Raw genomic sequence first — 15,692 nt, forward strand, 5'->3', positions numbered from 1 at the left:
CAGTTGTATAGGTTTCAGGGGACTGGACTCAGGTTGTCAGGTTGTTTGGCGGGTGACAAGCATCAACACTGACCCACCTTATGAAGGAAAATAGTATTTAAGATCTTGCTACAAAAATATTGTCATTCATGTAAGATCCTGAAATCAATTTAATTGAGCATAAATACCTATCTATATAAAGCTGTCACCTCTCTTGAAAAGATAACGACCGGAGTCTCTAGAGTTGGCTCAGTAGTTAATGGCACTGACTGCTGTTATGGAGGACCCAGGTTCAATTCCCAGCACCAACACCGCAGCTTACAACTGTCTGCATTCCAGTTCCAGGGTATTTGAATCTAACCTTCATGGACAGTACACACACCTACATGAATAAAGAAATAAGGAGAGGAAGAAAAGTGTTGGAAAGTGTCCACATAGTTGTGCTTGACAGAAGGTAGCATGGAAGAGAAACTGCTCTGAAAAATGTAAGTCTGAAGAACATGACCACTTCACTCCTCACTATTGGCCAGGGGAGGACAAAGGCACCTAAAGGCCAAATTATAATGCATATATTTGTGTGTGTATGTGTTTGTGTGTGTGTAGGAAGTTAAGGCCTAGGAGGCCCAACAGAACCACCTGGCGTCTGCCTGGCACTGCCACAGGTCCCGATCATGTCTCGCCAATGATGGACCACGTGATGTTTCCTGAAGAGCTAGAAACAGGCACTATCAGAGTTCCTGATCATGCCTAGCCAAGGAGGGGTGATGATGCTATGTCAACTGTCAAAGGATCTAAAGGCCTGGGTGTTGGGGGGGTTGTTGTTAAATGAATGAGTCTGCTCTCTCCCTTTAACCCCTCTCAGCACCTATGATTGTTGATGCCTTATCTCCTCACCCAAGGAAGACATTAGGGCCCTTGCTTGGGTGTGTATGTGGTATACCCTTGTCTACTTTATTCTTTTGGCACGCGATCTTTTATTGAACCTGGAACAGACTTGGAAGTATCAAGCCCCACTGGTCCTCATGTTTCTGTCACTCACCTACAGCACTTGGGTTACATGTGCTCATGGCCATGTCAGGCTTTTAAAAGAAGAGTTTATGTGTTTGTGTACATACACTTGGGCGTGTGCATCGAAGACAGTGAGAAAAAGGTAATAGATCCCCTGGAGCTGGAGTTATAGGATGCCTAACATGGATACCAGGACCGAACTAGCATCCTTTGAAAGAGCAGCAAGCCTTTTTTAACATGTTGAGTCATCTTTATAGCTCCCACACCTAGCTTTTTGTGCAGGTGTTGAGGAGTGAAACTGTATAGCAACTGTTCTTCTCCACTGAGCCATTTCCCCAGCCATCAGATTCTAATACTTTAAAATGTAAAAACAGGGCTGGTGTCCAGTGGTATAGTGCTTACATAGCATGTGTAAGGTCCTAGTCCCAACCACAGCACTGTCAACAACAAGGAAATTAACTTGTCAAGCCTGGTGGCAAAGGTCCATTGCCTGTAATTCTAACTACTTGGAAGACTGGGGCAGAAAACCACATGTTTAAGTTTACAGGGGCAAGGGAGTAAATTTAATACCAGCCTGGACAATTACGTGACATCCTTGTCTCAAAATGAAAATAGATAAATAAATGGATTACTGGTACAGCACTTGCTTACCATGCATAAGGCCTCAAGGTCAATGTGGAGTAACACACACACGTGTGCATGCGTGCACACAAACACATACAAGCAATCAAATAAACAAACCAAAAAACCTTAAATAGAAAATGGGAGCCGGGCAGTGCTAGTGCACGCCTTTAATCCCAGCACTCGGGAGGCAGATGGATCTCTGAGTTCGAGGCCAGCCGGGTCTACAAGAGCTAGTTCCAGGACAGGCTCCAAAGCTACACAGAAAACCTGTCATGAAAACAAAACAAAACAAATTACGCTGTTGGGCAGTGGTGGTGCACACCTTTAATTCCAGCACTCAGGAGGCAGAGGCAGGCGGATCTCTGTGAGTTTGAGGCCAGCCTGGTCTACAAGAGCTAGGTCCAGGACAGGTGCCAAAGCTACAGGGAAACCCTGTCTCAAAAAAGCAAAAAAAAAAAAAAAAAAAAAAAAAGAGAGAGAGAGAGAGAGAAAAGAAAATGGGGCAGGGGTTGGGGGCGCTAAAAATGGCTCATTTGTTAAACTGTTCTTCCTGAGGTTTTGGTTCCCAACACCCTGTGGTGGCTTAGAACTGTCTTTACTCCAGACTCAGGCCACTTTCCTGGACTCTACATGTAGGCGGTATGCAAAATACCCACACACACATATAAAATAATAAAAAAATTAAAGAAAATGAGAGGGCTGTATGTGTGGCTCAGTGGTAAAGCATGCACGTAGCCATACATGTGATGTTTAGCATTCTGGCTGTGGTGGAATGGGTGGAGGACATCGTTCAGTGGTAGACTATTTGCCTCAGATGTGTGAAGACCTAGGTTCAATTTGCAGATCCACAGGGGGAAAATTGCTGTGAGTGTAAGGTCATGTTGCTGTTAAATTAACAGCATTGTGGGAGGTGGAAGAACAATGCCAAGTGAATTGTGCTTTTTAAGTCGTAATTTTACCACTAATTAGAAACATGGATTTGATTATTCACCTCACTGTCTCTATGACAAAATACCAGAGACAAAACAACTTAAGAGGAGGAAAAGCTTATTTTGACTCACAGCTTCAAATGTTTCAGTCCATGGCCCACTGGCTCTGTTCTCTCAGCCTGTGTCTTTGATAGCCTGCTCACCCTGAAGCCATACCCTGGATGCTGAGGCTACAGAAGCTCACCAACATACCCTGTTGTGTCCATGTGCGCTCTGGTTCTTCATTTTCCTGGGCAGAAATTCAGATGCAAACTGATATCAATTTGTATGATCAGCTGTAAAAGCAAGTATCCTAGAAATAAAAAGAAAGAGGACTTACCTTACAGTGGGAAGGGCCAGACCTCCTGAAGAGGCCTAATGCTAATATTTCAGGCTCTACAGACCGTACAGCCTATAGCTGTAGCACAAAAGTCCACAGACAGTAATGAGTGAAGATGACTATGTTCCAACAAAACCTTTTATCAAGCAGGAGCTTGGGGGGCTGGTAGTACAACTCCATGGCAGAGCACACATGAGCGTTAGATACAACCCTGACACAAAACCAATCCAAAAGCTTCTGTCACCTAGCTCACTTGCCTTAGTAGTCATTTTTGCTCTTCTGGCCCTCAACAGCGCTGACGAGACTGGGAAGCATATGGTCTACTCAAACCATTCAGAAGGATACATAATTGTGTCAGATAAGCTACGCTTAGAAATGGCATTTCTGTCAGGTGGTGGTGCCCCTTTCATCCCAGCATGGGGGGGAGGCAAAGACAGGCGGATCTTTGTGTGTAATCGAGGCCAGCCTAGGCTACAGAACAACTCCCAGGAGACCCACAGTTAAAAGAGAAACCCTGCTTCAATCCCCACCTCAAAGGAAATGACATTTCATCGAGTCTCCCTAGTGAAAAGTGAGAACAAAGCCAGCCTTTATTTCCCTACTTACCTTATGTACTGTGTACCGTTATCACTAGGGGAGTCCCCTCCTCTTCTCGTCTGAGGTCACTCACTCATAGGATCCAGCAAACTGTACAACATTTTTTCAAAGTTATCTTCCTCAGAGCCAGAGATATAGTTCAGTGGTAGAACAACTGTTAGTATGTGTAAGATCCTGGGTTTGAGTCTCAGGATGAGAGAGAGAGAGAGAGAGAGAGAGTTATAATCTAGCCAAAAGAAGAGCAACAAAAGACTCTGCCACTGTGTACGATCTCCAACAATCAGGTGGATCAGCTATCATTTCGTAAAGAGGCAATGACAGGTGTAAACAGTGGCGGAGACCTATAATCCCAGCACTCAGGTCAGCGATTGCCAATTTGCACATTATGCTGGACCAAACCTCCAGATTAACCTGGGCTACAGGGACCCTGTCAAATCTTTAAAAATAAACAGAAAAAATAATGGGGAGAAGGGAGGAAAACACAAGATACTGCCTGGTTTAATTCAATCATCTTTTCTCGTTGTTATTGTAGCCTATGATGGCCTCAAGCTAGTTATCTTCCTACCTGAATCCTGCTGGGATTACAGCCCTCTCCTTGCCTAACTTTGTTCAATGTAACTTTTCATATCATAAAAAGAAAAATCCTTCTGGGCAGTGGTAGTGCACGCCTTTAATCCCAGCAGTCAGGAGGCAGAGGCAGGAGGATCTCTGTGACTTTTAGGCTAACCCAGTCTAAAGAATGAGCTCCAGAGAAGAAACTCTGTCTTGACAAACCAACATAAAAAAGAAATAAAATAAAGTGCAAAATCCAATAACATTTATGATACATTATACTTTTAGTATTTAGTCATTTAATCTACCTTTCAAAAAGGAAAAATCCGTTAAGAGCAGGGCCTTGTTAACACCTAGAATAATCTCTCAGGTACTTAGTGAGTCCTTACTACCTACTGAAGAAGCCAGAAATGCCACATGGTGAACACTTTTCTTTTGTTACCGAATGAGAAACCATTAACAACTTACCAAGGGTTTCCAGCTGCCTCATAAAGGAATTCGTGGAAACAGTGATTCATCCTGGTGGGCTGGTGAATCTTCAACAGGACAGCCTGAGGGGCAGACCTTAGAAGTTTATCTTGACCAATGACAAAATTTAGCTTCCCAGCAATCTGCACATTCAATAGACATATGTGTGTGTATATATATATATATATATATATATATATATATATATATACACACATACATACACATACACACACACTTTTTGCTTGTTTGTTTTTGAGACAGGGTTTTTCTGTGTAACAGCCCTGGCTCTCCTGGAACTAGCTCTGTATACCAGGCTGAACTCGAACTCAGAGATCTGCCTGCCTCTTTCCCCAAGTAAGAACTGGAATTAAAAGCGTGCGCCACCACTGCCTGACCTGCAACCATATTTCCTATCATGTTAATTAGGTATGATCTGACGCTGTAATAGCCTTGTGGATCAGTCTTTTACCAGTGATACGGAGACTGAGGCAAAAGGATTGTCATATCTTAGACCAGGCTGAGCTACATACTGAATTCCTGACTACCCATCCAAAAACCCAAGGTAACTAGTCAACTTTAAAATGATAAAAAAGTCTTTTAGTGCGCATCAAAATTTATTTTTATGTAGATAGATTTGAATTCAAATCTACTCTCATAACTAGTCTTGGAATATTTCCAATTTCACCATCTCTAAAAATCGGGAAAAATGACAAAAGGTTAGGTTCTTCATTCTTTAGTATAGCTTGAAAATTTTAATCTATTTTCACATAATGGGTAAATGTGAAGTAAGACCACCCTCCCTGTCTCTTTTCATTAACTTGGCAAGCCCAGTAGAGACAATGAATCACTTACCAAGATTTTACCATGATTTTAAACCTATGCTCTTAACAATCTCACTGGTCCAAAAGGGCTCAATTTATCTCTTCACAGGGAGTATATTTCTTACAGCATCATCTGGAAACAGGAAAAGAAACAAATTAAGATGGAACAGTCAAGGTTTGAAATCCAGCTTTACTTTCTATTTTTCCTCCTTTGCCATCTATGTAGCCTTAACACAGACTTCTCATTTTTCCCTCCCTCTACCCTATCTCTCCTTGGTAGTTTTACACTATAGCTTACTCCCTGGCACAACAAATAAATGAATGTTTATTTTTATAAATAAAACCAGTATTTTACTCTTGCCATACCCATTTTTGCTTTATAAAAATGATTTATTTTATTTTTTATTTTCATGTGCATTGGTGTTTTTTTTCTGAATGTCTGTGTGAGGGTTTGATTGCCCTGAAGCTGGCATGTTGTTGTGAGCTGCCATGTGGGTGCTGGGTATTGGATCAGGATCTTTTGCAAAAGCAGTCATTGCTGTTGTTTCTTTCTTTCTTTGACACAGTGTTTCTATGTGTAGCACCGGCTCTGCTGGTCGTAGCCTTGTAGACTAGGCTGGCCTCGAACTCATAGTTCTCTGCCTCCTGAGTGCTAGGATTAAAGATGTCTTGGCGCTGCCTGGCACAGTCAGTGCTTTTAACCAGTGAGCCATCTATCCAGTCCATTTTTTGCTTTAAAAAAATGTAATCCCTTGGTACTTTCATGCACATATACAATATATTTGATCACACTCTCCCATTACCTTCTTTTCTTCCTTCTATGCGCCCTGTATTCCTTCTTTCCTGAAAAGCCCTCTTCGTTATAAAATTAACTTTGGATAAGCAAGGTAGCATAGGCCTGAAATCCCAGCATTCTGGAGACTGAGGCATAAGGATTACATAAAAGGCCCGCATGAGCTACGAAGCAAGAATGTCTCAACAAAAACCTCTAAAGGTTAGAGGATTGAGAGCAGGGGTAGACATCTTGCCAAGCATACATAATCTGAATAACTCCCAGCCCTCTAAAAAAATAAAGTAAGTTAGTTTGGGTAGAGGTACCAAGTAACCATACAAAATTCTCAAATATATATGAACTCTAGACCTTAATTACATTCAAATCTTTCCCCGAGGCTTCATTAGCCTTATCTTTGAATGTGGGACAGTTTGAACTCCTTGACCAGCTTTTTATGTCTGGCAGCCTACGAAGCTACATTCCATATTTCTGACCAGGATAGCCCAACACAGCATGTGATGGTATATGTATGCTATCTCCAGCGCACAAAGGCTGAGGCAAAAAGACCGAAACCTCAGTTCAACCTTAGCAAATCTATCTCAAAGGAACAGAGACCCTCAAAGGTAACCAATCCTTCGTTTAGTCATCATCAGGAGATAGCATGTGACTCACAAAACTCTTGGTTCTGGATAAATAAGTCACTGCCAGTTATTCAATAGCAAATAAAATACAGCTGCTGCTCACGTCATCAATAGTGGCTAGTCTCTTAATCTCTAAGACTCCTCAGTGGTGGAACAACTTGGAGGTAAGATGTCAAAGGAAAAGTCAAAGGCCAAGTATTCCTTGGTTCTAAGGGGGCATCCTATTACTTGTGTGTTTACAGTCCCTGGGTGCTTACCATAAAAAGTAACCCAAAAATCTAGCAATTCAGGAATGAACGAAAACCCAGGCTATTAACCTGCTATTAGATATTACTGGTACCAGCTAAAACTGCTAGGCTTCCGGTGTCTTCATGACTCATAAGCAATCATCAACCTAAACCTCAGGAAGACCAAGGAGCTGATTCTTAGGCTGAAGTTGCAAAGCTTCAATCACCAACCCCAGCCAAACACCATCAGGTTCTCTGGTCTATTAGTGGCCAGAAAAGCTCTCTCACCATAGGTGTTGAAAGTCTGGTGCCTAGCCGACATGTGGAGAGAGCAGACACCTTAAGGGAGTTTGAGTTCTCTCTTTATTGGGGGAAAACTAAAGGTGGAATTTACTAGATTAAGATCTGCACAGCCAAGAGCAGCTGCTGCCACTCCCTATTTTATAATGTGTTTAACGCATAGAGCCAAAAGCGGGTGAAGGAATGTGGACATGACCTAACAGGGAAATAAATGGTAAGTATAAACCGTAGTCTGTAAAATGCCTGCACTTGCCTGCTTGGCAGTTCCTTTCTCTGGGTGGAAAAAAAAAAGCTTCTTTCCACAGCTCCCTGCTATTATGATGCAGGCCCGCTCTTTTCTAAATGAATGTCTTAGCTCCCAAGTCCTGCTCTATTTACTCTACTTCTGTAAGGTTACTGCATTGAGGAGGAAAAGAAATTTGTCAGATGCAAAAACCCTAAACCCTCCAGGGAACAGATCTTTGTACCTGCATCCACTCAAGTCCAAGGCCCTGAGTTAAGATGCCTAGTATTTCCAACCAACAATGAAACCTCATCTCACTGGGAGTAGACTGACGATCTGCATCGGTGTTAAGAGTGCCGTGCTGAGCCGGGCAGTGGTGGCACACGCCTTTAATCCCAGCACTCAGGAGGAAGGGGCAGGTGGATCTTTGTGAGTTCGAGGCCAGCCTGGTCTACAAGAGCTAGTTCCAGGACAGGCTCCAAAGGCTCTATAGAGTAACCCTGTCCCACTGCAAAGTAAGAAAAAATCCCTACAATTCTATTATGGATGAAAACGAAGCCATCCAAAATTCCAAAAAGGCTAACAAGTGAGGTATGTTTCTCCTAACTTTCATGTGTAAGGATAAACAGGAGCTCTGAGTTTATCAAAGTTATAGCAACCATTTTCTTAAATTTCTATAATGTAATCTAAGTCAAATATTCATCCATGAGACATTTGTTTTGTTTTGAGCCAGGGTCTCAGGTAACTCAGGCGAGCCTTAAACTCTATATAGTGAAGATGACTCTAAACTGATTATGCTGCCCCAGCTTCGCAGGTGCAAGAATTACAGGACTAGGTCACCATACTCACCTTATTGCTGTCTTTTTACTTTGCCATATCCCTTTTCCCAGTGAGAAATCACCCCCACACTTAAGAGATTAATAAAGGAAAAAGCTCTTTGATAATGCTCATCTAGTTCTGCCTAATGCTCAGAGAGGAACCTGCCTTGAATAGATTTAACTGCCTCACATACACCTTAGGCTTATGCGTTCCGCATATGCTGTCATCCTTAAACCTCTATTGGCTCGAGGTTACACTTTGAACAATATAAACAGACACTGGAGATTCAGCCTGGCCACTTGGACAATGGGAGATTTAAATAGCAAAGAGAGTGCCAGGATTATTATTTTTTCTCTTTTTTGGGTGGTGGTGTTCTTGAGGTTCAGGCTGGCCTTGAATTCAGGGAATTACTTGCCTCTGTCACCCAGAGAATTGCTTGCCTCTGTCACCTTCGTCCTGGGTCAAGGGGTGTGTGCCACCATTATCCACTTAGCCAGAATTCCTTTTTATTTTTCTTTTTAGAATTTTTCTTAAATACACGAATGTTTTCTTTTCAAATGGTTGTTACTCAGGATGATATTCCATCTGGCAGAATTAAGCTTTTCCCAAGAGAACCTGGGGCTTTATGGAAAGGCAGGACTTAACCCTGGCTGTGAGTCTACACTGCCCCCTTGCGCTGCCAGTTAGAAGCATATTCTCTGGGAATGTCCTAAAGTCTGGTTAAATCAGGATTGTCTCCTTTGTTATGGGAATGGGCCTTAAAGGATGGTCAATCGTGATGAATAAACATTGACACCCTAATTCCCTAAATTTCCTTTAATCTCTAATAGGCCTGACTGGTTGTCTATCTTTTAGAGGTAGAGCTCCCCTAGCCAATTCTACTTTGTGCTAATTCTATTAAGCAAATCTATTAGTAAATCTTTTATTTACTTATTTATTTTTCTTGAGAGAGGGTTTCTCTGTAGCTCTGGAGCCTGTTCTGGAACTAGTTCTTGTAGACCAGGCCTCAAACTCACAGAGATCCGCCTGCCTCTGTCTCCCAAGTGCTGGGATTAAAGGCGTGCGCCACCACCGTCCAAGTAAATCTTTTATAACATTAATTTTTATAACTTTGAAGTCGGGTGATGGCGGGGCACACCCTTAATTCCAGCACTTGGGAGACAGAGGCAGGCGGATCTCAAGGAGTCTGAGGCTTGCCTGGTCTACAAAGCAAGTTCCAGGGCAGCCAGGCCTACACAGAAAAGTCCTCTCTTGAAAAACAAAATAAAGTTTCGCCACCTCTCCTACCAGCCCCATGAGCTGCAGCGGCTCCGGCCTCTGGTGTCGGCTCCAGCCACGCTGCCCTCCAGCACAGCCGCGGAGAGCAAGGCCAGCCCCGCAAGGACGGCAGGGGGACCCGGGGCTGGATCAGCCACTGTGGGCACGGGTCCCCGTAGCGGTGCGAGCTGGGGAGCAGCGGGAGGAGTGGCGCGGGCAGGCCTGGCTCCCGCTGAAGGGGCAATGTCTTAACGGGGTTTACGCCCTGCCAAGAGCGACCAACGGAGTAGTGTCCAGCACACCACTGGTGGACTTTTTGATGCAGCTGGAGGATTACACCCCACGATCCCAGATGCAGTGGCTGGTTATTACCTGAAGCGTGCTGGTTTTGAAGCTTCAGACCCACGCATAATCTGGCTCATCTCACTAGCTGCCCTGAAATTCATCTCAGATACTGCTAATGATGCCCTATAACACTGGAAAATGAAGGGCACAGCCTCTGGCAGCTCCCGGAGCAAGAGCAAGGACCGCAAGTACACCCTAACCATGGAGGACTTGACCCCTCCTGTCAGTGAATATGGCGTCAGTGTGAAGAAGCCGCACTACTTCACCTGAGCCACCTAACCCAGATGTATCTGTCTTTTCCTCTGTCCCCACAACACCCTGTTTTCATAATAAACTTTATTGTGACAGGCAAAAAAAAAAAAAAAGAAAAACCTTTTGGCTCTTTGGCCGTCAGTGAGGCAACATGGGTCACCAGCAGCTCTACTGGAGTCACCCGCGGAAGTGCGGCCAGGGATCCCGCTCCCGCCGCATCTGCTCAAACCGCCATGGTCTCATCCGGAAATACGGACTGAACATCTGCCGCCAGTGTTTCCGGCAGTACGCGAAGGACGTCGGCTTCATTAAGTTGGACTAAGCGACCTTGAATGGATTCTTCAAGACTCTACCCAGTGAAAAGATCAATTTCAGTCTTTGTACATAAGAATAAAAAAAGTGAAGCCATTCAAAAAAAAAAGGAAAAAGAAAATAAAAAAAATAGATTGCTGTTTTGAGTTTCTTCTACATTGATTTGTTTTTGAGACAGGTTGTGCTACCACGCCCAGCTTGCGGTTCTATTGTGCACAAGTACAAAAATTTTATTTAACAGAATTTCTACTCATGAATAGGTTTCCCATTATTTACTGCCATCAAAACTGTGAACATGCCCACCCTTAAACCTTTTAATATATCCCTAAGTACATATTTGGCGATACATACACCTAACAATGAACATAAACCTTTATTACAAGAGAAATAAAGAGCCGGGCAGTAATGGCGCGTGTCTCAAGGCCAGTCTGGTCTGCAGGAGCTAGTTCCGGGACAGGCCTCAAAGCTACAGGAAACCGGCTCGAAAAACCAGAACAAAAACAAAACAAAACAAAAAAATCCTGAGAAGGAAAAATAGAACTATGAGATGGTTTCTACCCTTCCATTTAAATTGTTAATAATAGAGGTACCCAGAGTGACAGGGTTTCTCTGTAGCTTTGCAGCCTGTCCTGGAACTTGCCCTGTAGATCAGACTGGCTTAAAACTCAGAGATCGGCAAGTCTCTGCCTCCTGCGTGCTGGGATTAAAGCTCTCTGCCACTCCGGTCCGGTTTCTTTTTGTTCGGTTTGTTTTGTTTGTAGAGACGTGGGGTCCCTGTTTAGGGATTAAAGCAGTGAGCCACTCCTGTCCGGTTCTTTTTTGTTCGTCTTGTTTTGTTTTTAGAGAAGTGGGGTCCTTGCTTAGCCCCCTGTTGTGTGACCTTTTGGCCTGAACACAGAGATCCACCTGTCTCTGCCTGCCTGAGAGTAGGGCCGAGGATTACCTCACCATCTGATGGCTTTGAACTCTTTTCTAATTGACCAAAGAAAAACTCAGTAGCAGGGTAAATTTAAAATTCTATGACTAGGATTTCAAATGCTAACTACACTGTCATTGTCATTTTATTTTAGACTTTTATCCAGTAGGGAATATTTAGGAAGCCTTTAGGTCCTGAGGAAGAAAAAGGTATTATGCATGGATGGTTTAACGCCCTTTCTTCCACCTCCAGTTAAGCAAACAATGAGCAAAAGCCTTTCAAAAGCAAAATGGGCTTGGCAGTGGTAGTGCAGCCTTTAATCCCCAGCACTGAGGAGGGAGAGACAGGAGGATCTCTGTGATTTGAGGCCACCCTGGTCTACAAAGTGAGTTCCAGCCAGGCTCCAAACCTACAGAGAAACCCGATTACTGTCTCAAAAAACCAAACCAAAACAAAACAAAACAAAAAGTTGCTCCTCTACACCCTGATGAATCAGATACAAGAGACTAAAACAGAATGTTTTTGTTTTGTTAAGATAGGGTTTCCGAGTAACAGTCCTGGTTGTCTTGGAACTAGCTCTGTAGACCAGGTTGGCGGTGACCTCAGAGACCCCACCGCTTCTGCCTCTCAAATGCTGGGGATTAAAGGCATTTGCCTCCCCTGGCCGGCACAACAAAAAGATTTTTAAAATCCAACAATCGGAAATTAATAAGATGAAGCAAATACTGTAAAAATTTTCATTATAAAATCTAGGAATTAGGCATTCTATGTGGGTACTTGAAAACATTTATAATCAAGTGGTGTAAGAAACGTAGCAAGTTACCTCCAGAAAGAACACATCATGACATAAGCCTCAACAATGTTCCTCCATGTTACTTTTCTTTGGTGCAAGGGATGACTGAGTATAAGCCCTTGCAGGCAACAGTGGCCAGATCTTCAATCTCAACCCCATTAGGGTGGGGTTTTCTTGTTTTTAATGTTTGCTTTGGTGTTGGTGATAATCAAGTCAGGGCCTTGGACTCCCATAAATTTATACCCTGAAGCAGAGTTTATGCTTCTTACCTTCCTTACATCTATTTGACTTATAGCCCTTTAACTTTTCAGTGTAGCAAAATGAATCACCACAGATCTGCTCTTAGGGAGACCATCAAAACAGTGAGCTTTTGTCTTGGGTCAGGGGTAGGCTCTAAACTCTTATCAATACCTTAGTTGGCTAGCAGAATACATCTGAGTAAATGAATTACTTCGTACTCTTGGCTTCTCTGGTGAAAGATTAGAAGCTCGTATCAGGCCTCCTCCTAGCACACCGGCTGCTGCCTCCACTCCCAAACTGTTCCTGTGCTACAGATAAATCCAGTTTTTGCACCAGCTCCTCCTAGAAGAGAGGCGCCTTACAGTGCAGGCAGTAGCACTTCTACAAAGAGGCTTCTTGCAAGTGCAGCTCTTGCCCTAGAAGCAGAGCCATCTGTGGTTTTAGGGTTTGATTTTTTCAACCATTACCCATTCTCCACACCTCTTTCTATAAAGCATATAACTGATAACAAATGGCCTGACTTAATTTAAAAATTAGTGCATTAAAAAAAATTGAGGGACTAGAGAGATAGCTCTGGCAGTTAAGAGCATCGGCTGCTCTTCCCATTACCCAAACTGGTGGTTCTCAACCCAGTGTAACTCCAGTTCCAGGCGACCCAGTATGTTCTTCTCAGGGACTAGAGAACACTAGTCTGAGGGCACTGCATGAACATGGCACACACATACCTGCAGGCAAAACATGCATATTCACAAAAATAAGGGCTAGCAAACAAAAGTAACACTATTAATTGCCAGGTCAAGTAGCACATACCTGCAATCCTAGCACTTTGGAGACTGAGACAGGAGATGAGAAGTTTGTGGCCAGACTGGTCTACATGAGACACTATCTCAAAAAAGTGAGTTCTTTTTTTTTTAAAGTCAGGGGTGGGGTTGGTGGTGGTGATAATATAGTTGAGTTGGTAAAGTATTCATTTAACATGCAGGAAGCACTAGGTTGCATTACTAGCCTTGAATAAAAACAAAACAGGAACGGTGACACAAACCTGTAACCCAGCACTCGCCGCAGGGGCCTTGTATAAATTCAGTCATCCTCAGGTACATATGCTAGACAGCTAGGGTTCTAAGAAATCAAAACAAAACAAAGCACAAGTTTAGTGCCCAACCCAAACAGGAGATACAGTTGTAATTCACTAGAACAGCACTTAGCTAGCATATCTAGCATGCACGGGGTTCTAGCATTCCAGCTCCTGGCATCGCCAAAAATAAACAAAACCAAGCATAGGGACCAAAGTCTAAATATTTGTCTCAGCCTACTTCTCTACCTCAATCCAAACTTCTGCATTCTCACTGCGAATATTCACGGTGTGGGCAGGGAAGCAAGTGGCAAGGCATCTAGGTTTGCCATGTCCACATCATTCAAGTTATTACAGGTATTTTTTAAAAAGGAAGCAGGCCATCCTCTTGCAGTGCACTCAATGAACTATTCTTCCTGGAAGAACACAAAAAGAAAAATGATTGTCTAGAGTTAATGCTCAAAAATAGATCCTGAAAGACTATTAGTAACTATAAGACCCTAAAAACTTAAAAGCTTCTAGCATATCTGATAAAACAAGAGAGTTGAAAAAAGCAATACCAACCTTTTAGGGGGAGGGTGAAGAGAAGAGAGAGGGTCTATCCTATATTTATCCCAGGTTAGCTTCAAACTCATGGCGATCCTCCTGCCTCAACTTTCAAATGCTGTGCCTACCATAGGCTGCTGAATGAGTTTCTAGAATGCGAAACGCATCCGAGGTGCATGAAGTGGGGTAATGTAAAGGTTTTGCCAGAGTATCTAGAGGCAAAAATGTTCTGAAATGAGCATGGCTCATTTCCAACAGAAACGTATTTACAAAACTGGGGATCCTGGGGCTACATGACATTATACTACTTAAAGGGTGACTCCAGTAGTGGTGAAGGTGCCTTGTGTGAGAGGGAGAGGTAGAAAGGAGTGAAAACAAAAAGGAGCATCGGGCAAACACTGGGACATTAGGATGAGGCTCAGCTCTAACAACTGGCACCCAGGTCCCACCAAGGAATGTCAGCAGTACCAACAGCAGAAACATGTAAATACCAAGGCCTGAAACCCAAACACAAAAATCCCTGAGAAAATAAATGACTGGAAAAAGTGCCTCATCATTTTAAAGAAACACTTGACAGTCAAGACCCTGTAGAGATGACTTTAGCAGGCACACAAAAGTTTGTCGACGACTAATTCATTTATTCATCTAATAAATATTACTGAGGCCTACTAATGTGCCAGAATAAGCTTTGGAAATGAAATTTGCCCTGGGCTCATGGATGCTACAGTTTAGAACATAGGAAAACAGGCATGTAACACAATCTGATAGGTGCTGTAAGACTTAATACTATAATGGCTGATGTAAAACTTCTTCCCAGGGTGGGCTTCTCCAGGCTGCTGGGGGTTAACAACTGCAGGAGAGAAACCAGTTGCACAAATCAAGGGTTAAATACTTTTTAAAACTGTTTGGTGGGCTGGAGAGATGGCTCAGAGGTTAAGAGCATTGCCTGCTCTTCCAAAGGTCCTGTGTTCAATTCCCAGCAACCACATGGTGGCTCACAATCATCTGTAATGGGGTCTGGTGCCTTCTTCTGGCCTGCAGGTACGCACAGACAGAATATTGTATGCATAATAAATATTTTTAAAAGATGAACTATGAACTTGGCTATTTAAAAAAAAAGCCTGTTTGGCTATTTCGTACAATTTACATTTTCCTTAATTTCCGATCCTAGTTAGATTGGAGAAGCAGATGCTGGCATGGGGTGGAAAGACACAGTGCTCCAAAAAGGATGTTTTCAGCCATAGTCCTTCCAACTTACCACATACAAGCCTTATTTAATACTATCTACAGCTAGAAAAATGCTGAAAAATAAGATGCTACAACTAACTAGGGTAAAGTCAGAGTAACTAAGTAGTCGAAAGCAATTAAGCGCCTTTAAACACCCAAATCCACAATCTATTCTCAAAAAAAAAAAAAAAAAGTTCCGTTTGTCAGAGCTATAATCCTGGTACTTGGGAGTCTAGGGAAGGACATCTCCACATACTGGCAGACAGCATGCATTATACAGGGAGCACCAGACTAGCCTGAGTTACATTAGTGAGACTGCTTCAAAAATAAGGAAAAAAAATATAAATAACTAAAAACAAGACTTAGCAATGCCATGCACAATCCCAGCAC

At 43.0% G+C, this 15,692-nt stretch overlaps 1 protein-coding gene and 1 pseudogene across 1 annotated transcript; both read left to right on the forward strand.

Moving 5' to 3' along the window:
- The first annotated feature begins 3,024 nt into the window (after positions 1-3,024).
- LOC119804305 lies at positions 3,025-10,214 on the forward strand (annotated as a pseudogene).
- Positions 10,215-10,347: 133 nt separating this feature from the next.
- LOC119804607 (40S ribosomal protein S29-like) lies at positions 10,348-10,518 on the forward strand. Its single transcript, XM_038316040.1, has one exon. It carries the CDS (start codon positions 10,348-10,350, stop codon positions 10,516-10,518), a length of 171 nt encoding a protein of 56 aa, XP_038171968.1.
- The last annotated feature ends 5,174 nt before the right edge of the window (positions 10,519-15,692 follow it).

The sequence above is a fragment of the Arvicola amphibius genome, chromosome X (genome assembly GCF_903992535.2).
Source record: "Arvicola amphibius chromosome X, mArvAmp1.2, whole genome shotgun sequence".
NCBI lineage: Eukaryota > Metazoa > Chordata > Mammalia > Rodentia > Cricetidae > Arvicola > Arvicola amphibius.